Raw genomic sequence first — 25,095 nt, forward strand, 5'->3', positions numbered from 1 at the left:
CTACCGATTACATCAATACTTTTAAAGGCAAGTACAAAGCCAAGTATACCCCCAAACATATGACTTCTGGTTTCCAAGACAACTGGCACAGATTGGCTTGGGATCACACAATTCATTCAGAGTTGATTAGCCATATCCGCACTTCATAATATTTGTCCCAGATTGCCTTTAACTCTTAGATGGCACCCCTGTGATTCTAAAAACATAATTTCTGTTATTGTGATGTTTATTCAGCTTAGTGGGGCTGAAATAATGGGAGGATTGTGCTGCAGCTTACCATTATGATATTTTTACAGAACAATGCTGAGAATGCATTGCATACCCAGGAATATGGCACGAATACATAGCAGAATATTTCACAGCATGGGACCTTTTCGGAAGGAGCCAACTTCTCCAGATCACCTGTAGGAAACCACCTCAGAACCATATCCTAGTGTGGCCACAGGGAACTAGCCGTTTTGTTCCAAAACTGGAGTGGAGAGCAACGTAACGAACAGGCTGTGTAGAGGTGAGCAGCAGCCAGCAGATTAAGAGCTCAGATATATAAACAAATTACTGTGCATCAACTTCATCTCTGACAACTGTCCATGCCCTCCTGCTTATCCAGCAACAAATGCACAACTCCTCAGGTAAGCGTAACCCTCTTTCAGTGTGGATTTATCTAAATTTATCACAGGCTGAACACTCGCACTTCAGCATTACTAGAGTAACCTGTGCATCTGAATGGTCGTCAGTGTCAATGCATACTGGTGCAAATATTGGTGACTCTTTTGTTTGGAATATACTTTGTTTATCAAATCAAACAAATTTGAACAGACTCTCCTTGGCATTTGCAAAGGGTATGTTCCTGATTTCTTGGAAATATCAAATCCTTGCTGCAAACAATGGTAATAACAAAATATTCCAAAAGGAAGTTTTTCAAAAATATTTTTAAATGTATTATGTTAGGAAAAAAAGATAAGTCACATCTTTCCCTACACATTACAGGAAGAAAATAAATACATTTTCCTACCTTCATAAGGTCAAGTAATACACCACTTAAAATTCCCAAGTATCTTCTCTCCAAAGACTGTGGATGATTGACTGCAGGGAACTGTAAAAGTAATTTAGCATAAATATACAGAGAAGGTAAACAAGGTATACATCAATACAACCTTTCAAAAAAGAGAAACTACACAGTCAGTAAAGGCATATAACTTAATGGGAATCATGTGGAATCATATGTGCTAGGAGAGTCACAGTGCTTTCTGAAACATTACAAACATTATGGCGAAAGAAATAACTGATGTACCATATGCATCTAGTCCAGCAAGCAAAGTATTCCTGATTAGGAGGGTAATCAGCAGAATTTCTCACAAACGAAAAATAATCAAGTTAGATTTATAAATATGTTTGTGGCATTATGACTGACAAAGGGTGGGTGGTTTAAAATAGATTAAGAATTAACATAAGTAATATTCCTCCCCCAAAAAAGGATTAAAAATAGCTTTGAGATACTTTCATTGTTTTGCATATATAGTATTAACTAAATATCAAAGATTAACCAACAATTCCAAAATGTTTTTAGGGAAAAACTTCAAGAAAACAGCATGGCAACTATGCAGAGATTTAAGGTTCAGCATTACTCCTTTGGTCGAGCTGCAGTAAGAACCGGCAACACCATGAGAATTACTGCACGCTGCTGGAGGGCATCTTTGTCAGCTACCGTCTTGACAAAACCTGATGAAGGCAGTATTTGAAACTAGTCCTAACTGTCTGGAAAGAAGACAGGCAGGCATGATTTGAGGAAGGAAAAAATAAAGTACAGAATTGCTTTTGTTGATTTTTTTGTTTATTTTTATTTTAGATTCTTATCATTGTCTTCTGGAACTTAAAGGTGGGATATTTGTACTTTAAGATTTTATGAAGGCTTTCCAGATGTTTTCCAATACAGAAGTATGGCTGGACATTCCAAAGGAATATAGTAATAATGTTAAAATAATTCAGTAAATTCATTAGCTGAATAGTCAGAACAAGTAGAGTTGCAGAAAACCAAATGAATGCTGTAAAGTACAGTGTATATTCTCGCAGCTGCATTCTTTCCTAAATTTGAATCATTGTATTTTTCATATCAATATTAATGCAATCATTTCCAACAAAACATTCTAATGTAAACCACTTGGTGCTTTGATAGAGGTTACAAAAATATTCAGTAAGTCTATGGTGCCAAATATAGCCAATTTTTTTTTTAATTAGACAGGTAAATGAGGAGAAAACATTATATTGGATTAAAAATTTCCCCTGACAAAGTTAGGTACTCTTACACTGGATCACAAATCCCTGGTCAACAGCCACAGCTTTTGACTCAGACTAAAGACTCCTTAAGTAACAGCAATGGTGAAAGAAGCAGTAAAAAGAAAGACAAGAAAGAATAAACTCATTGGTATATTAAAACGAGAAGCTAGACAAAACAAGCAGACTTAGATACACCATTGATTTAGAAGAACTGATTTGAGAAGTCATCTCAGTTATGAAGACAAGATAGCCCCTCAATCAGCACAGGACATCCAACATATACAGAACATCCAGTTTTATTAATTTGAGCTCCTCCAGATTACTGAGGTTTGTCACCAACTGATCTTGCTTGATATGTAAACAAGCTGAATAAACAAATTAAATGAAAAGAGAACCTCTTCTTCCTTTTAATCAAATGAAAGAAAATTTGTTCAACATTTCATTGCTATACCATAATGTCACATACAACAAGTTGAAAAGAAACAAACAACAAAGATCGAATCCCAGGGCATGGCATGCATTGAACTCACAACAAACAAAATGGATAAACTGATTTCAGTGAGGTAACTTGAAATTTAAAAGCTAAGTATATATGTCAGTGTTTTCAGAATTAGAAATAAAGGCTGGAATTCCAAGAGGGGCATAAACCCCCCCCCCCCAAAAAAAAACCTCCAAGAACCTCATGGGTCCTAACTGATGCTGATTTTAGAGAAAACTGGGCATTTCAATACCAGAGCAGATTTGAGGGAAGAAGAGAAGAGAAGAGAAGAGAAGAGAAGAGAAGAGAAGAGAAGAGAAGAGAAGAGAAAAGAGAAAAGAGAAGAGAAAAGAAGAGAAAAGAAGAGAAGAGAAGAGAAGAGAAGAGAAGAGAAAGGAAAAGAAAGGAAAGGAAAGGAAAGGAAAGGAAAGGAAAGGAAAGGAAAGGAAAGGAAAGGAAAGGAAAGGAAAGGAAAAGAAAAAGAGAGAGAAAAGAGAAAAAAGGAGCCTATTGGCATTAATCACAATATATCCAAAACTATAGAACTGAGATTAAGGTTTGTAATAATCTCTAGAGTAGCACATGACAAACCCTGTTAGCAGTATTTTATCCATCTAGATATCAGCAAATATGTGCAGATGAATCCACTACGATGAGCCTGTGAGTGCAGTTTACACTCCTCAAAATTATTTTTCAAAACAAAAGACATATACTTTTTTTTGTGGGAAAAGAGCAATGCATCCAGACACTTTGTTTACAGTTCCCCGAGCTGTGCTATTTGCATAACAGACACAAGTTCTTCATTGTGGCCTAGTTTGATCCCATCAACATTCTAACTATGTATTTTCTAAAAAATCCTTTCGAGCTAACTCATGAAAGCAAAAATACTGACAACAGGGAACATGCAGCATTCTTGTCTTCCGGCACTCACATTTACCCCAGCGCATAAAAGCCATCACCGTATGTCCAAATGGGCTTGAGTCATACATAAAATATACCCACATAAAATATTGAGCTATGTTTAAAATAGCTGAAAACATAAGAAAACAAGAAAATTCAGGTCAGTGATTATGACACCAGACAACAAAAAAATGACAAATATGCAGACAACATTGTAAGTGGAAGTTTGCTAAACGTTTGGACTGAAGTGTCAAAGAGCAGGAAGTCTTAAAGATCCTTACTGCATTACTTTTACCTGTTCTCACTTACATCTCCCACATCTTCCCAACTCTCACTCACATCTAGGGAATTTTCTCTACAGCCAGGTGCACATATTTACACACACACGCCTTCCTCACAGTAAATACTAGCTTCAGACCTATGCTTTAATGAGTAATGCAGTACAAACACTCATTTCCACAAGGCTTTTTTATTTGGAAGGAGAATACATTCCGTGCGCTCTGAGCACATGTAGACGTGCTGGATTCACTATCATGAATCACTTCCCCTTGTGTGTACTGGCACCACTTCTCACAAATTACATTATGTGAGCTTTGAAGGAAAATGAAAGAAGATTAGTTTGAATATGCTTGTTCCTACATAGTCTCCGTGCTACTTATCCTTCTTTTTACTTTGCATCCTTTTAAAGTGGTTTACCAGTGATTGAGCTATTCTGCAAGTTCAAGACTGCTATATTGATCTTAGACAGCATCTTAAGTGAGCCAAGCTTTCCATGCTTCTTCCACCAGTTTGCATGAGGCAAGTGGGTTTTCAGTAGATGCTGCACCTTGTTGAAAGTGGAATATTCTAAACAAACCCAAACCATTTAACCCTTCTTATCAAGCTTCTCTTCGACCTATCCAAGAGGGTAATATTTTTGTCTTCATGTAGAACGACCATTATAAAGAAGATCATACATCTGGAATAATAAGGGAAACATGAAGATGTGCTAAAGCCATGTAAAGCTGTTCTATGAGATTGCTATCCACTGGGATGGTTCAGGTTCACCAGTTTACTTATACCTTATTTGTTGAATAATATCTACAGCTCTACACTAAAGGTATGTCTTCCATAAAGGTATGAGCCCATTAATACTTTTTAATCCTGTATTATTTTATGTCCTTGGGTCTTCAAAATGCATGGATGCTCTCTGCCTGAAAAGGACAGAAAGAAGGACCACTAATCCTCAGGAGGGGGAAAAATTGTGCATGCATATGCATGGAAAAAATGAGGAAGGAGGGGAGAGGGAAAGTATGCAAACATGTATCTGTATACATGTATATGTGGTGCCGCAGTATTTGAATTTGAATTTTTAAAATCCTGTGCTACAATATGGTAGTAATTGCAGTAATGGTAATGTAGGGATTCACAAAGTCTAGAGATAAACCTATGGATAAACAATTCAACATCATGGGCTGGTTTCTATCTTGAGAAAAGCCAATGTCGGATCCAGCTTGTAAACAACATTTGCATGACCACAGCATATATAGCATATTTTCTATCTGCTATGCACCAGAACATCTTTAAGTATTAAGCACTAAGTTACATTCAGAATTATTTTTTAATCCTGTCTTCCGGTGTGGAACAAAATTTTCCCATGAATTAACTAATGAGTATCATTTTGAACCAATATTTTTGCAGTATTTTTCACATTTAAGCCATTATTCAGACTTCAATTAAGTATTTTAAAATTACTTTCTATTAGAACACATAGAGATGAGAAAATATGGTCCAACCCACTGCTTTAAAACAGTATCAAATACATACAGGACATTGCAAGAAATGCTTGTCTAAACTGTTTTTAAAAACCTCCAATGACAGAGGTTCTGCAAACATGATCAGAAACTCTGACGGATTACCTAACCTTGTAGCTAAATTAATTATCCTAACACCTTAAGCCAACTACTTCTTTTTCTACCATCATCAGCTAAACCCAATTTATGGCAACCTTTAGCACATTTTAAGACAACTATGTCCCCTTCTTTCTCTTTGTCCTTGCTTCTCTCAGTTTTTTCTTTTACAGAGTAAAACTTAAAGCTCCACAGGTGAAATCTTTTAAAACCTCTATGTAATTTTTTTTTAGCATATTCTCTACATCATGTTAAAAACTGGACAGCTTCTTCTAAAACATTATTATGCTGTATGCATTCAAATCATGATCCAATATAACCCATCATATTTTTTTAACAATACAGTACTCCTGCCTTATCAGTTTTTTTCTATTTTATATTTGTGTATTCAATTTTTAATTTTCAGATGTAATAGTTATGTATCTCTTTATTGGATTTTACATTAGCAATTTCAGGCCAATTATCAAGATTGGAAAGTCACCCTTCTAAGCAATGTTAATTAAAAAAATGACAACCAAAACTGAATTACAAGAAAACAGAAGTACAATCACTGACTAGGAGTTATTAAAGACAACAGAGCCATTACTTATATACTGCTTTTGGGCTCTTGCCACATTGTACATCCCAACTTGAGCAGTTTCAACACACCAGTGAGTCTCTGCCAATACAGGATATTGGCAAACCCCTGAAAAGGGAACAATGCTGTCAGTGGGAAGAGATTCTTTTCTTCATCACGTAGCTTACACCAGCTCACCCGGTAACGTAAGCCAAATGGCAGAAAGTTCTTCTGTCATTGTAGCAGCACCCTTGGCCCAAACTTGCTGACACAGCAGCCTTAGAGAGCAGGTGTGAATTTTTCACACCCTGAGCTATGCCACTAAACTTCATAGTGCAACTGTGGCAGAGTAATGCTAAGCTGGGTATAAATGCTAACCTCCATGCCAAAAAAGTCAAAGAAATGAAAGTAAATTTATAACCCACTTTTAACAGTAAAATAAACATATTTACACAACTTAATACTGGTGTAACCAGAATGCTACTTATGGATTACAAATGCCTTATCATCTAAATAGCCTACTTACAAAGAAATGCATGCAATAGATAACACTAAACACAATCTAAATGAAAGAATCTTCATGGTATCAATGACAATAGGGCAAATACTGTGTGAACAAATTACAAAAAGGACAAAGCTTTCTCTTACCCGCAAGCCGTGGAAGCGAGGGTTGCTGTAGAAGAGCTTCATCTGCTCAGCTGGCAGAGGGCCTAGCACCTTCTGAATGGTAAAGAGCTGGTCAATCTCGCTCTCGCCGGGAAACAAGGGCTGCCCGTCACTCAGCTCCCCCAGGATGCAGCCTACTGACCACATATCCACTGCCTTTCCATAGGGGGCTCTGAAAAGCAAATGTACAATGTTTTCCGCCCACTGACACTACTTCATCTTACTAAGCTATTTGAGTTTATTGGCCATATTTTCTACGGCCTGCTTTCTTGCAACACAGAAAAATTAACTTTGATATTAAAGAACAGACCTCAAATATGAAGTCCTCTGTTTCTGCACCAGATTATCTGATGTATTCCTGTTTGGAAAGGCAGGGCTGGAATTCTCAACTGCTCCCTGGGATTTGGTTACCTCTTGTGAAAAATTTACCTACAAGAATATCTTTTTGATTTGGAAGCATTTATCATTTAAAGTTAAACTAGCACTAACTTCCATTCTCACCAGGGGTTAATGACTGTGTTGTATTTCTGTATTGCATTTTATTTTTCCATTGTGCTTAATAAGTGGATCGGCATACTGAATTTGGCAACTGAGAGAACAGAAATGATAAGCAATCTTTGTTCTAGCATTCAGCATTCATACAGTGGAATTTTAATTACAGAGAAAACAGAATGCCTCTGAAACTATTCATGAGTTGAAAAACACACGTTAGAACACAAGGAAAGCATCATAAAATAGATAATTCTTGTACTGGAGAAAAGCCACAGGGTGGGGCTTTGGGGAGAAATTGTGGTGGGTGGTCTTTGTGTATGCAGGCAATGTAGCGGGGAAAATGGCACTTGGTATTTCAAACTACTGATGATGGAAGGTGCTAGGTCAGCAGTGAGGAGATGGAGGGAGTCCTTGTTTGAAACAGAACTAAGTGATGTGAATGTTAAGAGTGGAAAAGGCTATGCCAGCTTTTCTTGGGAAGATAGTATGGAAGTACAGGCACTATGGATTGCTACAGTCAGGAGAGACTACAGGCTTGAGGATGGTTTGCAAGGCAGATAGGGTAGAAAATTGGAATACAGAGAATGGAAATCTATATGAAAAGGAGAGGGTGGTAGACTATGGCAACATTCAACCCAGAGGCACAAACACTGAAGAAGCACAGAATCTCTCTTGGACAGTTTCTGATTTTCACTCTGAGGTTCAGTTCCTTGGTGTGTTTCTTTAATAGCACACCTCAGTCACACACAGCTAAAGCATTACATGTTTTTGGCTTTTAACGGCTCCTGCTGTAGACCAAAACAACTCATTTTCTGTATGCCTGAGTTCTTGCTTGTTGGATTTTAATTGTTCTGTAAACATTAACTTATTCCAAAAATCTTTTTTGGATGCTTAGGTTTTGAGCAGAATTATGGGAGAATTCTTCTGAGGTCAAAGAAAAAGCATATAAAAAGAATAAAGACTGTAATAAAGGCTGAATAGAAAACATATTTTATTGATTCTCTTTTTGAAACTTGCACTCAACCTCTGTTTCAAGAGACTTCAAGGTTATAGCTGGCCTGCTTTTTTCTGGGATGTGGCAACACTTGGAGTTGCAGGTGACAAATCTAATCCTAAATCTAACCCCCTTGCTTCTTCCATATGCTGATGGTTAAAAGATGGCTAGCGAGAGAAAACCCTTAGACAGAAAAAAGAATCTGCCTCTTCCCTATTGGTTACTCATGATTAGTTATGTCTCTCTATAGGCAGGGCACATGGCCAAGGGACCCTGAAACCCTGGTGATCAGTTGAGTAGGTTAAGGTGAGAAAGCTAGTTTCTAGCTGGACAAAAGCCTGAAGAAAATTATAGGCCTACTGAGGTGCCTGCTGTCAGAGCCAAGGCAGCTAGGAAAGCTGAAGTAGGATGCCAAAATTTCAAGAACTGTTTGCCTTTCAGAATTTGCCATGAGACACTGCAGTCCTTTCACAAACAGAATGACCACAAAATCAAAATTTGCCCCACTGGAATAAAGTACTGGCAACAAACCAAAAGCAGCAAAGCAGAGCATGCTGAAACTCCTGAAGTATTACAAGAACAATGGTTCTGTAGGCCATTAATTCCTTTTAGTAATCTGGAACAATGACTGAGGATTTGCTGAAAGACTAAATGTTCTTTCTTTCCTTCTGTGATGCTGCTAGTCTAATTCACCCATGAGGTCAGGTCTGAGGCCAGAGCCAAGGAAGGACCAGCTGGACCAGTTGCAAGGACTTTGCAAAATGCAACACACAGACTCCAAAGCCAACGATCTGTTCTTAAAAAATTCTGTACCTGAAAGCAAAAAAGTTTGTGAAAGTGTAACTAAGAAACAGTTACCTTTTTAACAAGACTGAGAAAAATAAGCACAGCTTTATTAGCAACTCTTTGAATAGACAGGCTCCTCTACTGTGACATGTGAAGTGGGAAAAAGGTAGACTGCTGCAGGCTAGGGCCTGGAGACCAAGCTAGGGCTAGAATTGAGGAATGGGCTAAAACCCCAGTAAGGCAGTGACCAGTACCCTTCCTCGCACACAGGAATAAAAGAAGTTGAATTGCAATTTAAGAAGTTTCCGTTACATGCGCTGTAGTCAAAAAAGCAGCAACTGTCCACTTCTTATAGCAACTAAACTGGAAATATTTTGTTTGGGAGTCTCCTGTTTTACTGACTGTAAAGATCAGTCTTCTCGGGTCACAAAGGGAAAACAATGCAAGAATGTTCCAGCTGGATTAGTGAAATAATTCATTTCTGTATGATACAAAGACCACAAATCAGAAATACCATAATCTATTCTTGCCCAAATTAGACTAGCAATTTGGTATGCCTTAAAATCTGCTGGTATTTAGCAATCTTTTATAAACAAAGCATACAGAGTACTCCACTAACTGTTACCTGAGGCTCTTCAATGTGAGCAGATTTTGGATGCTCTGTGAATAACTGGGCAGCTATTTCTTTCCTCATATGAAATTCAAGTATTTGAACTTCTCTATTACAACACAGAATCCTCTCTGGGACACAATTCAAAGTTTGAAAAAGTCAAGAAGTGTTTGGTAAAATATAAATATTTAATAATCCTGGGAAGACTTCCAAATCATAGATGCTTATAAAGATTTGGTAAAATAACAGGGGGAGGGCAAATGGGCAAGAGGAGTGTCTGGGAAATAGAATAGGATTGCCAAGAAACAGACATTACTTGTGCCAGAAAAACTTGGCATTAAAAAGTACACCAGCAAAGTTGAAGTCATTTTCATTAAATACACATACCTCCCCTTTCTCTACAAGCTAATCAGATAAATTTAGTCAATTATATGCATCCATGATTCCTGATAAATTTCCTTGGGTTAACAAAACAGTTTTGAAAATTTCAGGTCAGATAAATACTGTGTATGTCAAGTTTTTCATGTCTTTCCTCTTAAAACCTAATCATTAATAAAGACAGAGAATAAAATGCTATATAAATAAAAAGGCCACTATTGATGGTTTTCCCCAAGTTTTTTAAATAAATATATACTTTCTTGGATGTTTAATAATATCTGTTTTCTCCAAAAGATGAAAAACTCAGCTTTGAGGTTTTTAATGGCAACTTTAACATACTATTCTGCATATAACAATGCAAATGCATACTAATTTGATTAAGATTAGCAGAGCTCTTTAAATAGTGGGATGACTTTATTGACAGAATAATTATTATCTTATGCTTTACCTATTCAAGAAATGTCTATTTTCTAGTTCAGTATTAATCAAAGGTTCCACAAAGACCTATTTCTCAGCAGCATGAAACATTTGGCTTAAAGCTCCTCTTTGACTGAACCTGTGGCTACCAGTTCTTTATTTCTAGAATATGTATATGAAAGTATGTATATGTTATACACACAGGAATTGAATTGTACAGGAGTGTTTTGCTCTCATGAAGTTTAAAAGAAATGCACAGTAAAACTTGATAGTAATGGAAAGACCACATGCAGTAAAACTTCAGTTATTTTTCTCCCTTCCTTTACCCTTTTGGGTCCTATGAATTTATTCATATAATATTTGAAAACCTATTTAGCCTTGCAAGGTAGGAAATCCCTCATTTTACAGATGATAAAAGAGAAAAAATTAAATCGTCTGGCTGAGGCTACTCATGCAACTACTGCTTGCACAGGTAGCGTGACACTAGCTGTTCAGTGCTTTATTAAAGTGATTCACAAAGCCTCCTCCCACAAATTCTTCCTGACCACTTAAAAAGCTAGCACCATCTCTTTGTGCCACTTCAGCAGTGATCATGATCAATAATTCATGTCAACTTACTGGAAATGAACCAAAATACTTCATAAAAAACTGAAAGTTTCTTTTAGTCTACCCTTTAAGTCAACTACAGTTCCCCATATGTAAATCTCACAAAAGGTACTTGACAAAACGCAAAGAATTAGCCAAGATTTATATGTCATGGCTCTTCTAGAACCTGTACTTACCCAAGCAAGAGTTCAGGAGAGCGGTACCATCTCGTAGCCACATATTCTGTATAGTTAGCATTGCTTCCCTCGGAGAGATTACGAGCAAAGCCTGTGAAAGAAACAATAAATGTGAAAGATTATATCCCATTTTCAATAAATATGCATCCCACTACCGATTTTGGCAATAAGAGGTCACACCTATTTAAATAGAAACAGTTTACATCCCCTAGTGCACAATGATGTCTCCAGGGATTGCAAATGTTTGCTGAAACACAGGCTTTTATTGATGTAACACTGAATGTCGGCATGCTTGCTTTAATGACAAGTTTACTTCTGCACTGTCCTCAGAAGTCTATGGCATTTTGCCATGACTTTTGGTGCTTTGCCATAATAGAAACAGATTGATAAAAATTACTTGTCAGTATGCCACTCAGGCTACTGAAACACGGCCACTAAATTTCATTGTGAGGTGCTTTTTGCAGAAGACTCTCCCTCTTTGATTTTAACTTTCATATGAGACTAGCACAGTCCACCTTACTTGGCAATGAATGTCATCATTTCCCCACAACTACAAAAGGCAGGAGTCTGAGCAAAACTGCTATATATCTACATATCATGCTCCACTGGTGTAAGCCTCCCATCTGCTTTAGCATCACATTCAAAGCAAGGCTCTCAGTGAATTTACAGTCAGAACCCAAATCTAAAATAACTTCCTCCTCCACATCATTTTGTTAAGAACCAACAATTGCCTAGTTATTTACAATTGTACCAGAGGCTGACTTTTGTCCTAAGGCGTAACAGCTTAGAAGACTGACACAGAGAAGAGGGCATATACTGGAAAATCCAGAGGTAGGAATAATTTAATTTTGTTTTCATTCCCTCTATTGTCAATTTATAAAGTCAGCTGAGCACCACAGGGATGATGTTATTAGATTCTTCACTTAGAAGTACTACAGGGCAGATGTTGTCATTATTTTTAGAAAAGTATCACGGATCCTGCTGTTTTCAAATAAGCAATAATAAGGTGAGACTGAGGTCAGACAGAGCTCAGCAGCAAGACTCTGGATGTGTATGTTCCTTACTGGAGCTCAAACTGAGACAAATTTGGGGGGCTGAATTGCAGAAGCAACATTTTAAAAATGCTTTTTTACTGGGATGTGGCATTAAAACTTGATCCAAAATTCACTTCAGTCAGATCACTGGGGGTCCTTCTATTATTTCCTAAGTGATGAAGAAAGAATAAAAATTCTAGAGTCCTGCAGAGGTATAAGGCATAATTTCATTTTCAGAATCAGTAAGTGCTACTTAAATGCAACAGTCATTTTTCTTTATTTCCAAGTTCTTACACAGAAACTGCCAAGAGCGCTTTTCCTACACAACTATGATTGTAAGGTTGTGGGCTTTTTTTATTCTGAAAGTGAATCTCATTTGACAGCTTAGTCTGAAGGAGTCCAGTCACACTGACCCCTGTGGTGCACTAATTTCCTTGATGTTGGAGTAAAAAGTTTAGATGTAGAGATTGTTAATAGACTAGTGATTCGAGAAAGCAATGAAAAATTTGGTATTGGCATAGGTTACTGTTGTTACTTTTCTTAAGTAAGATGCCTCTTCCTTCAAGAGTTAGTAATCTAGAAGGCATGTACAAAGAGGAACAGATATTTCAATATTGTCCCAAAATAGGAATAATTCTGATCTGTCTCCATAAAGTCTACTGAACCATTACTGATGATGATGGAGAAAAGCTTGAAAGGATTTTTTTTATTACTGAAGACTAACACTGGGATTATAAACATTACTATATTTAGAACTGCTTAGGTGGTACTGCTTCTGTTTCAAATTACATGACCCATCTGATTAATCTTGTCAGTGAAAAAAAATCTTTTGTTCATCTATTTAGAGAAGAGAGGGAAGAAAATAACCAGGAGAAAGTGGATAGCCAAAACAAAGAGTGGGAAGCCCCAAACTGAATGAGGAAAGAGAAAAAGATATCACATGACCCAAATGAGCACAGCACGGCAGCCTGTGTAATGGTAAGGCACAAGCCTGGCAGCCCACCAGTAAATCTGTCTCTGAAGAATCAACAAGAGTCAGGATGCATCTTCCCTCCAGGCCAGTCCATTGGAACCTGGCCAGAAGCAGGTGCTACAAAGCATGTCCCGAGATCATCATCAGCTAATGCAGTTCCAGAAAGGATTAGCCCCCTACCTTTACAGATAAGGTGCAGCATGGATTTGATGCAGCAAGACAGAAAGAAAAAATATTATCATGAGCTTCAGTGCGATACATATATTGCTGGGTGATGTAGGAAACCATTTTACTACTGCTTTGATTCTATGTTACCATGCTGAAAGATGATGGACAGAGTCCATACTTCAAGAAAGCATAATACCTTCCTAAGGACACAATTACTTATTTACTGTGGTGGCAGAAGTAGCTCAGAACACTACTGCTCCTTCCTCCAAGTTGTGCTGAGGTGGTGGGAACAATTTTTTGATATGAAAATAAGAGGAGGTAACCAGGGAGAAGACTAGACTGAACTCTAAGCAGCAGGAAAGAACTAGATCAGCAAATGAAGATGGAAGGTGATTTAGCTGAGAGCAACTACAAAAATGAACTTGCAAAATGTATCAGAACGTAAGGAGGGAGGAACAACCAAAATAAAACAACAGATTTCAAGAAAGCACTTGAGGAAACTCATAACTGGGTAGGAGAGATGTCAAGGAAAAAGGTGTGAGGGAAAAGGGAGTTCAGAAGATTGTCAGTTTCTTATATAGAAGCAAGGCAAATCTAAGTTAGATGAAGTAAAGCATTCTAACATTAATGGCATTTAAGCACTTAACTAGGTGCCTAGCAATGCAGTGGAACCTCCATCACTAAGATTTTTAAGAATAAACTAAGGAAACATCAGTCAAGAATGACAGAGACATGCCTAATCCTTTCTTCAAGTAGGTGGAAGAACTACAGAATTTCCTGAGGTCTTTTCCAGTCCTGTGTTTCAAGATTTCTATGCATACACATCATACGGAGATTAAGAAATTGTTAGAACAAGTAATTCTGAAACACTGGTGCTGAAACAGCACACATACTAGTCAGAATGCATAACTATTTCCAACAACAGTCAGATGCATCTGCTGTAGTCGGCATCTTGTACTGTTCCCTTTTTCCATTTCTATTGGCAGAAACTACACCCACACAACATGTGCTGAAGCAAGCACCGCATTCAAACTCATTTTTATCTAGTACGATATGTACAGAACACAGCACAAGGACTATAAAGAACTTGTTAGAGTTCTGAACTTTTTTTTTTCAAGTTGTTTTGTCCACTGTGTTAATTCTGAAACACCTAGTTACTTTAAAATCTGCATTAAGATGGATGTAAAGACTTTTTGTTTGCATTTGTTGTCATCAGATGAGGAATGTCGTATTGTATATGACAAGTACCTCTGTTCCAAAACATAAAATAAGCTAGGTAGACAAGTAGCATGTGTTGTAACACTTTAAAAGTCAAACTTTAATACCCTAAGCTGCACACATGCAAGAAATTCTTATGGTTAATTCCCTTCTGACAGATATTTTTGCAGTATTAACTTAAGCTATTTACAATAATGTCAATTAGCAGTAAGGCTAAAAAATAATAATTGATCCCAAATTATAAAAGTTGCTTGGCATTTTAAATTTAACCAAATCTGAAACATGAAGCTAAGTTCAAAGTAACCTGCGTAAACAATGGTGACAACACAAGTTCTCACAACTTAATTCACCTTCTTCTCCTGGGCACTGGGAGTACACTGTGATTGCATTTCTTTTCCAACGCTAGAAAGAAAATCTGGCTACAGTGTATGAGATTAACAAGCTTACAAACTAGAGAGAACATCATCATTGCTGATAGAATTCAGAATTGTCTAACTTTTACTGAGAAAACTGTCATCCAAAACATGATCACATCATTTGGTTGGCTTATTTTCCTGTAAAGCTCCTTTGCACAAAGGATGTCATGACAAGTCCACGCACAGAGATTTGTTAGCTGATGGCATGCGTCAACTCTAACAGCGAAAGTCACTTTCAGGAGAAAAAAAATAAAAACAAAAGAGGAAGGGGAGGGAGAAAGAGGGAGGAAAGGGCAGCCCCTCTGCAGGGGTCAGCAGGAAGGCAGGCGAGGGGGGCCCACTGCCGAGCAGCCTTGCCCTCCTCTCCAGCAGGACCCACTCACACCCCTATCGGCTGCTCCCGCTTCTAATGCCGTCGGCCCTGATTGGAGCACATGCTGCTCAGGGGCAGGTGCTGCCTGCCGACTGGTCGTCAAGCTCCGTGCCTGGCAGTTATTGGCTCCCCCATGTGACGCCCCGACGCCCCGGGGCACCTGCGGTGGCAGCGCTCAAGGGCCTTGGTGTGCAGGGCAGGGCCCCGGGCACCGCCGCAGGAGGCCCAGGGGAAAATACTGCCCTACACCTCTGGTGGAGGGGCCAGAGCTGCCAGGGGAAAGCAGCTGCGGAGTTGCAGACAGAAGGCCCCCAGCACCAGAAAAGGCTAAGGCACCTACCGAAGCCTCCTGCAACAGTACCGTTACATTTTATTAGAGCTCTGTCATTCTTTACACTGCAAAATAAATGGCAGCTTAATTCAAAGAACTCATATGGACTGAAAATTTGGAGGCTTTTCCTAAAAGGGTGATTGTTTCTGAATGCTTAAGCAAAAATGTGTTTAGGATTAAAAGAAATAAGCCCTGCAAATGAACACCATTTTTGTATTACTAAAAGTTGTTGCAATTTAATTTTTTTCAACAGCTCCTTTTTCCACTCAAAATTGCAGAGGTCTGAAATGACAGCTTTCATGAAAACAGCTCTCAGTGAAAGCGCCTTTGTGTAGTGCTCTGGAATTGATTTTTATTTACCAAGTCAAACTGTAGGCTTTTTAGAGACAATATTTTATTCTGTGTTTATGTAGCATTTAGAACAAAAATACAGGTTGTTGGAATCAGCATATACTCTGCCCCGTTGTCTTCTGAGGATTACTCACATGGGCACAGTTTGTCTTGTGCTTAGGTGCCGATTCTTCAAAGCCTTAAAGCTGGCATTAACAGGCATTCATAAGTCAGGAAATAACAAAATTAACATTGCACACACAACTCTGACTTTATTCTCCAGCCATTCAGTCATTAATTGTATGATCACACATGATTCCTTGATTAACACAATAATACAAGTTGATATATACAAATGAAGACAAACATAACAGTCCATAAAAGCCAGTGTTTTAAGAAGTACACAAAAAGTTTAAGAATTTTATTGTGTCTTCACTAAACAATGAAGAACACTTTTTTTAATATATGAAGGCTAGATAAATCTACAGTTCTGCTAGCCTTCTAATCAATTTATCATCTGAACTTTTCTTAGCTGAGTGCCAATAACACTGCTAGTAAAAACCCTGCAGAATATAGGAAGAAGAAACATGTCAATAGAATGGCTGTATTAACACTGGTATTTCACAAGATATGCACATTAAAGCTCAGAGATCTTTCAAATTAAAGCAACAAACCTGAATGAGTAATCAATTCTGAGCACTAAAATGAATTTAAACAGTACACACTGTATAACTCGTAAGAATAAGGCAGCATTGCACTGCAACGATTGCACTGAGATTTTCTCAAAAAAGAAAAAAAAAAGAAATAAACATATATCTAGCTACTGAACTTACCAAAGTCACACAACTTCAGAACATCATTGTGGCTTATTAAGAGATTCTCTGGTTTGATATCTGGTGTATTGGAATAATAGAGAAAAAAGGAAGATAGCTGTTAACTTCTCTTTTTAAACTTGGTGAACAGTATAATGTATTTAAGATATTCAAACAATCATAAACAAAGCATTACAAGAGCAACTGCTGAAATAAATATTACTAGGCTTCAAATGATGATGTTTGTGAACATGCAGAATTCATTTGCTATAATGTGAGGTCTTTTAAGTAGTTTCCCAACAAAATAAAGGAAGATGAAAGGTGCTTACAGATATTCCTGGACATCAAAGCAACATGCAGAATATTGCATATTGCAAAGTAACATGTAGAACTGTATTTAATTACCCAGTTAACCAGTAAAACATTAACTGTGTGCACTCATCTTCGGCGTTATGACAACCTTCTTGTGCACCTCTTGCCTTTTCTTTAGAAAACACATATTCTCTAGTTTCACAAGCCTGTTTTTTATTCCTATATGGATATTGTGGTATTTGTATAAGCTATATTTCTTCAAACTACATTTCACAAAATATTTACAGATTCTTGCCTGTGTTTGATCAGTCTCAAATACAAATATTACACTAAATGTTTCCAATAGATGAAAGTTCTCATACATTAGAAATGTTACTTTTGCAAAGTCATAAAGCAAAATAAGATTTTACTAAATCAGGATAATATAAATAAAACTAGATAAACTCACACATCAGGGTATGTATTACAAGTGCTTGAAATTGAGGAGGAAAGTACATATACAGAGCTGAACTCACGGGAGTTTGGAGGAACTGTCTTATACAAAAGGTAAGGGCAGATGACCAAGCTTTAAGCTCTGCATTACTGTTCTCTTAATATTATTAGGTTGAAAAGTGAAATGACTGAGTGCCATGAATTGTTTAAACAGTTCCTTTTCTTTGGCAATGTCTGTGGTGTAGTTTTGCTTCACTGTGCACGTGATACAATCTCTACTTATATGCCAGACACCAGTGGAAAAAGTTTTATATGTAGATAAACTTTGTTTTAAAGCGACCTGAAGCCTGGCAGGCTTAACACCCAGCCAAATTCAAAGATGTTTTTTTCCTAGACATTAAGTAAGCACTTATATTTACATCARTGCAAATTAATTCAAGCTATAACTTCTTTTCCTATAGTAAATTCCTACCAGGAGCTCACTTCTATATGTAAAACTACAAACTTACCTCTATGAACAATATCATTCTTATGACACCAGTGAATTGCTTTAATTAGCTGGTAGATATAGCTTTTCACTTTTTCTGGTGGAACTCCATTTGGCATTTCTTCTAGCAATTCAAGCATATTCTAAGTGTTTAAAAGACATATTATTTAAAATACATATACTGTAGTAGCTAGATTAACATGTCTTCAACATACTAAAGCAACATACTTATGCCTGTGAGTCTAGCTGTGAAAAACAGTTTAACATTCAAGGAGTGTATTTTAATCATACACATGCTACTAGCTGTTTTCACTCTAGAGAAAGCACTTGTGAAGACAATATTCCTTAAAGGTAAACCACAAACCTACTCTAAGACCTTAAAAATCTGTCATCAAACCACTTAGACTAAAACTTCTAAAAATCATTTACTTAGATTGCTTAAACAGGAACTCCAGCTCAGTATTGCTATATGAAAAATTTAGTAGAGAACAGCATTTTGTAAATATCCTACTATGCTTTAACATACTGGTTTCTTAATTTTTAAGTTAGTTCTACTGCTTTCATATAGCAGGACAAAAAACTATCAGTGTGAACCAAATAATAAAGATATAAAAAATGCCTCATATGGGCATAAACAGTACCCTGAGGAGTACTCTATAGCTATATATATCACATATACTGATCTTAGATATCTTTGTACTAAAGTAACTATGCCCATATTAACTATTTTATGGATAGATGTAGGAGAAAAATAAACTAATTTAAATGTTTATACTGCTAAATTTCCTCTTTTGAAGGACCTTTAGATTTCCATTATGTTAGCAAATGTCTCCAATTTTGCACACTTAGAAGTGCAATGGAGTTTAGCTTACTCTAAATCCTAATTGAACAAATACTGGGCAGCAGCAGCCCACTTGAAGACAAAAAAGAGCCTTATTTACTGAATTTTGAGATAAAAATAAGTATTTTGGCTATGAGTTGTTTTACACAACTCATTTAATTATGAATTTGGGTATTTATACAGATTTTTTAATTTAATATAAGTTTGCCTCACCTTTGACAAACATTTTAACTGAATAATGTATTTCTGAGGTTTTTCTTCTAAGATATTTTAACGAACACAAGCACGAGACAAAACAAATGAAGCCTTTGCTAATATTTCAGAAAATTTTCAAGTTTTGTAGTCTGAGAATAAATACTGGAACTTATGTATTTGAGTGCAAGTTTCCTTAGAAATACACTTTCTGTTAAGAAACCACATACCACATTGGTTTTAGGTTCTTGTTGACGCCGAGGCCCGTAGTTTTGGATAAGTTAGTCAAGAAATTAGTGTTACAGATATGAACCAGAATAGTAAAATCAACATAGCGAGACACAATCTGGTGTGAAGACGTTAACTAAGGGGATGATGGATAAAGGAGATTAGACTAAATGTTAATTTAAGTAATCTAGATTTGGATATTGCAAAGCTAAGATTCCTTAAAGGACAAAAGGCACTTATAATCAGTTAAAACAAAAATTAGCCTACTGTACCATATTTTATTTAATTCTTTTTACCATTCCTCATTCATAAATACAGAAATTACCCTGGTCTTGAAAGGCATCTATAAGGAGCTGTGGAAACTATTTTACACATCTGAAAATGAGAAACACTCATAGACTGTGAAGTTTAGCTGAAAATAAAGATGACCATTGAAACAGAAATGATATCATGCACAGGCTATATGTGATGTCTATCTTTAGCATTATATTCTTTTATTTTGATGCAAATGTTAGATATTGCAGCCTGCTCTATTTACCCAACAAATGTTAACCTTTTTTTGAAATATACCCTTATTAGACCAATTAAACATTTTTTCTTATGCTGATCTTCCAAACCATTGCTAGAGTAAACTCAGCCAAGTCAATGATAACACAAGATTAAGTGTATCTTCTAGTTTGTATGTGATCAAAGACATTCCACAAGCCTGGACAAACCACAGGAAACACAGGTAGAGCAAGGCAAGCTTTGGATGTTAGGGCTCAGTAAGATCTACCACATTAGAAGCTGCTGATCTGCTGGTGCAACACACAACTGATTTCTGCCAGACTATGTCATAGAATAGGTCACCTCACATTATGTAATGAAATTGTACCACATAATCAATTATAAACTGAGGTAAGGAGACACAATATTTAGGGTGAGGTATCTTTACACATAAGGGACAACTGACTGAAGAGAACTAGCATTCTGCAGCCGTGCAACATCACTTCAATATTAAATGCAATTTTCAATCAAGAGAACAACACCTGATGAAAGCTACATATATGTAATATATTTTTTATGCTTGCATATATGTAACTGAATATCTAGTTATTTTCATGAAAAAATGTAAATGGTTAGAATACAAAAGTAAGGTTTACTGTGGCCGTAAAGGTTGCAAAAATAATGGAAGACCAATGTATTCTATGTTGTTTCTCCCTGGAAGCAGATCAGGTCACTTGGCAGTAGTGGGCCAATCTAAGAAAATTTTGGAATGGGTTCAAATGAGGTCAGGATTTGAAATAATGATAGCAACCTTTGCCAAATCCCTCCAAGCAACTACTGATACTGAACTTGTTACAGAAAAATAGAAACAGAAATCTTATTTTTAACAGGGGAGGATAGACAAAGTTGCAACAGATTCCACAGTCAGAAACCCATGATCTTGTTCTGAAAGACTATGTCAAGATTCACTACACAACACAGGATATTTAACCAACTTTACAATTAAACTGGACTATAGAGTTCACATGGAATTATTTTTTCAGATTATATATATTCCAGTCTATATAATTTGAATGTGTTTGTGTTCATATATGAAAGATTTTTTTTAAGCTATTCAGAGATAACTAAAAGTACATCACATGACGTAAAAACAATAATAAAGTTATTGGTGTTGTTTTCTCACAATATAGGTCTAACTACAAACAATTTGGATTCAGAACAACTTCTGCTATTCCTCTTTTTACATTAGAATAGTGCCATTTTTAGAAGTAATTTTAAAGACTTTCAGTAAGCTGATGATTTAATTGTGGAAAGGATAGTACAAACTCAACTCACTTTTTCCACATATTCAAAAACTAAGTATAATTTTCCTCTTCTTCTGAAGGCTTCTTTCAACTCCACTATGTTCTCCTGTTTCAAAGTACGAAGCATTTTAAGCTCTCGTAAAGTGGTTTCTTTGACTTCTTCATTTTCTAGAATGCAAAGTAAAAATGACAGATTAAAATTTATTAAAAAATAAAAATACGTAGTAACAAGTGTTATGAATATTTTATTTGAACCCCTGATTAAAATCTCTGTCACTGGATATTACAGAGAAAAAGGCTCATTTTCCAGCAGGGTCTCTTTCTGCTGCTTGGATGCCTTCTGTATTGGAAGAGAGACACATGATGACCACGCTCTCATTATATAACCTTGACAGACTTCCCTTCACTACCATCCAGGTTTCCAGTAGCAGAAAAAGTGATAAGAAATAATCATTTGCATTTCTATTTTTTTCATTCTGCAGAGTAGTAATATACATGCATATTTTTGGGAAGCATATGTGTACAGACACCTCTCCCATCCCAGGCATACATATCACATGGATGAAGCACTGGTGAGGCTAACATGCCTTTAGCAGAGACACTGGAATGGAGAGCTCATATTTGGTCAGTGTGAAAGACATTGCATTCTAAAAATAACTTTATCCTCCAATAGCCATGACAAATTTTAAGACATAAACACAGATTTTTATGCCTTGTAAGTTTTTCACAAAAGTCGTTTAGTGCAAATTCAGCAAGCAGACCACTGCAGCGGTCACAGAAGGCAGTAGAGCAAACACTGATTCAATGAAGCCTAGAATCTGCGATTCTAAGGAGTCAAGAAATTCAACTAATGTTTTGACAACTTAGCTGTCTGAAAGCTGTTCAAGAAAAGGAGAGTGTTTTACTAAAGCTTTGTAAACTTCTCATCACTGAGGGGCCCTGAACTGGTTGGGTTCTAGATGATACTACCAAAGAAATGTCAAGTAAAACAGATCAAATTAGTTTGCACTCTTCATTTAGTAAAATGAAATCCATTAATTCAGTGAATTTGCCCATGCACATACAGACACTGGAAAAAAAGAAAAGGAAAATAAATTGTTTTTCCAAACAAGCAAAAGGTGAAAACAGATTGGCAGGGGAGAGGGAATAGCCCAAGTCATACAAACACACACAATCATCATCAGAAGAATGAAAAAAAATTGAAGGGTAGGAGGAGGAGGAGGAGGGGAAAAAAACCCCAACAAACTCTACTACCATCACAAATGTTTTGATTTAAAAATATATAATTTAGAGCAATCTAAATCACCTGATTTTAAAGCAGAGTGTTTGGTGTTGGCTTGAATCAACCTGATTACATACTTCTAAAACTAGACACTTTCTTCCCCAGTGCATTTAGCATGCATATATCAAACAACAACAAAAATTCAATGAAACAAAACCGGCAATAGAAACAATTATAATAGGCTTTTAATGAACTACCCTGTTAACAAGACAGATGTTAAATGGACTGAATCAAATCTATCAGAAGAACTTCTCTCGTGTTCTGAAACTTGTAAACAACTAGCTACAGCTCTGAAAAGCAGTCATCAGTCATGTAAACTGATATTACATAACATTGTTGGCAAGTCATACCTAATGGCAATGTTGCATTTTTTTGCTTTGTTTTTTTGATAGAATGGCTAAAATACTAATCCTGTTAGGGCCTTAATACTGAGATTCATTGGTTAGAATCTGTCCTAAGCAGCCAGATCAAGTACCAAAAAGCAATTCTGAAGTACTCTCGTGACCTGCTTGAGAGGATAGCCACAATTCAGTACTCCCCTACATTCTTTAACTGGGGTTTAAAACAGATTTCTAAACATCAGAGTTAAAAGATTTATCAAATACACCTTCAAGTGTCTGGCATCATCAGCTGCAAAACAGAATTTGCACTGCAGAAATAACAGAGGCAAATTTGACTTTACTGTGTCCAACCAACTCTGAAAATTAAAGTCCTTGTAGCCAACCATATCTCCATGGCCATCAGCAATCCCATAACAAGACCAAAAAAGAAAAGTTTGCTAAAATAAAATGGCTGCTATTTCTTTAAATATATCATCAGAATGTTCCTGAGCTTTTAGTTAAAGCCATAGTATATGGCAAATCATAGCTGCATTGCCTCAGTCCAGGATTACTCCTCTATTACTTCACACTTGGCTTCTCATTTTGTTTGCGTTAGTCCATTAGGGATCAGAGTTAAGTTCTGACACATGCAAGGTAGACAGCTGCCTGCAGTGGCTGATTGCCAGTTTTGCCAATGATAGGATACTGGGATTGACTATTCCAGCAACAAACGCAGGTGAGAGAGCCAGGACTTTACTTTCACTAATGCTGAGCGGTGCGGGGTGTGGGCAGCAGTAGCACTAAGTTCCATGGGTCCTGCCTTCTACCACCCTCTTTGCCAGCAGCAGTAAGCCTTCTCTGCAAACTCAGTGACACTGGATGGTATATAGATGCTGCTCTAAGAGGAGCATCCTGTGGGAGAACGAAGCCAGTTGAAGGGAGAGCAGAACTCCTGCTGCTTTACACCGCTCCCTCAAAGTCTCCCACAGATCCCTGAAAACTCCCGCAGAACTTCTCAGCGACCTCTCTCAGTCTCCTCCATTTATCCCTTCAAGTCACCCTTTCCAACAAAATAATTTCAATGCTGGATATTTAATTAAAATCCCCTCCCACAGATAAATGGTGAAGAAGTTCATTTTTGTTTAAATTAGTAAGATGCCTCAAGCCAGTTCTACAAGAGGAGTTTTTGCCATTCTCCTGTCACATTTAGCCTCCAAGTGACAAGTCCTACTACCATGCGTGGGACCACAATCTGAGCAATGTTAACATGGATGCACCAAGAAAAAAAAGGTGGTAATTTTATCTAGTTTGAGTATATAATGCAGTCTCTAGGCAGGTATGAAGGACCAAGGGCCTTGAATACTCGTAGAGCAAATACATCATTATCATTTTTAAATCATATCTTGATATGAGAGACTTCTTATTTAACCAGAGAGATATTAAAAGCATAGTTGTTGACATAAAAGATTACATAAGAGAGAAAAGGTTACCTTCACTGTCTTTGAATTTCTTGATAGCCACAATTTCATGTGTCTCCTGTAAAACAAAAAGCAAAGAAAGCAAAATGAGCAATATATGGGGTTTTTTTTGTCAGTTTTGTTTTTTTCCCCTGAGCATCACAGCAAATAAAACATCCAGAAAACTTCACAGTACAAGAGTAAATGAACTAAAAATTTGGTAAATGTCTCAGTGCTCAGGCCAAATGCAATACAAAAGCAAGCGCGTGTGCGTGCACATGCCCACATACACATTTTAGGATGTAGCCAAGGCTTACAATGAGACTTATAATTTTGGATCACAAAAGCTTTTGGGTTCCAAAGTTTAAACACCCAAAAGGAACGTGATTTTAGGAAGGTAAATTCTTTGTGACTCCTAAAAAAAAAAAAAAAGAAACAAAGGAAAGGAGCAGACCTCTTAAGAGTAGCATATCCAAAACCAACAGCCAGAATCACTTATCCCATTTGAAAGTGTTAATCTACATTTACTGTACAGTAACAGGTGATAACTTTCTAGCACCTTCCCACCTTTGTGTTCCTCTAGTATTCTCACCCAAACTAATCATCGTAGGTCACCTTTTTCTGTTATGTTAAACCAAGACACTTCTTCTTTTGTTGCGTGAGCCAGAGTGCATCTACCATGTGGCCAAAACGTAGCCCACATGGCATGACTACTAAAGGTCTGTCCATATGATGATGGAACACCTAAATTTTGGTAATACGACAGCGAAGCCTTGAGGTCACAAAGTAAGGGGGTGTCAATAAATGGGCAGTAGGCTAGCTCAGTTATTTGAAGGACTAGATCTATCATATATACCTTTTCCAAACTTCACAGTTT

General features: G+C 36.9%; 1 protein-coding gene across 1 annotated transcript in view; it reads right to left on the bottom strand.

Moving 5' to 3' along the window:
* Nucleotides 1–24,297, bottom strand: part of CDKL5 (cyclin dependent kinase like 5) — a gene marked incomplete at its 5' end in the record, with an annotated part of 53,460 nt that extends 29,163 nt beyond the window's left edge. The window contains 7 exons of the mRNA XM_026055377.1: nucleotides 1,013–1,093; nucleotides 6,746–6,935; nucleotides 11,223–11,313; nucleotides 16,899–16,958; nucleotides 18,131–18,251; nucleotides 21,191–21,327; nucleotides 24,252–24,297. Of these exons, the coding sequence (XP_025911162.1) occupies nucleotides 1,013–1,093; nucleotides 6,746–6,935; nucleotides 11,223–11,313; nucleotides 16,899–16,958; nucleotides 18,131–18,251; nucleotides 21,191–21,327; nucleotides 24,252–24,297 (726 nt within the window). The remainder of the gene's footprint in view (nucleotides 1–1,012; nucleotides 1,094–6,745; nucleotides 6,936–11,222; nucleotides 11,314–16,898; nucleotides 16,959–18,130; nucleotides 18,252–21,190; nucleotides 21,328–24,251) is intronic.
* Nucleotides 24,298–25,095: the final 798 nt, after the last annotated feature.

Source organism: Apteryx rowi, unplaced genomic scaffold (genome assembly GCF_003343035.1).
Source record: "Apteryx rowi isolate R43461 unplaced genomic scaffold, aptRow1 scaffold_996, whole genome shotgun sequence".
NCBI classification, from domain to species: Eukaryota; Metazoa; Chordata; class Aves; order Apterygiformes; family Apterygidae; genus Apteryx; species Apteryx rowi.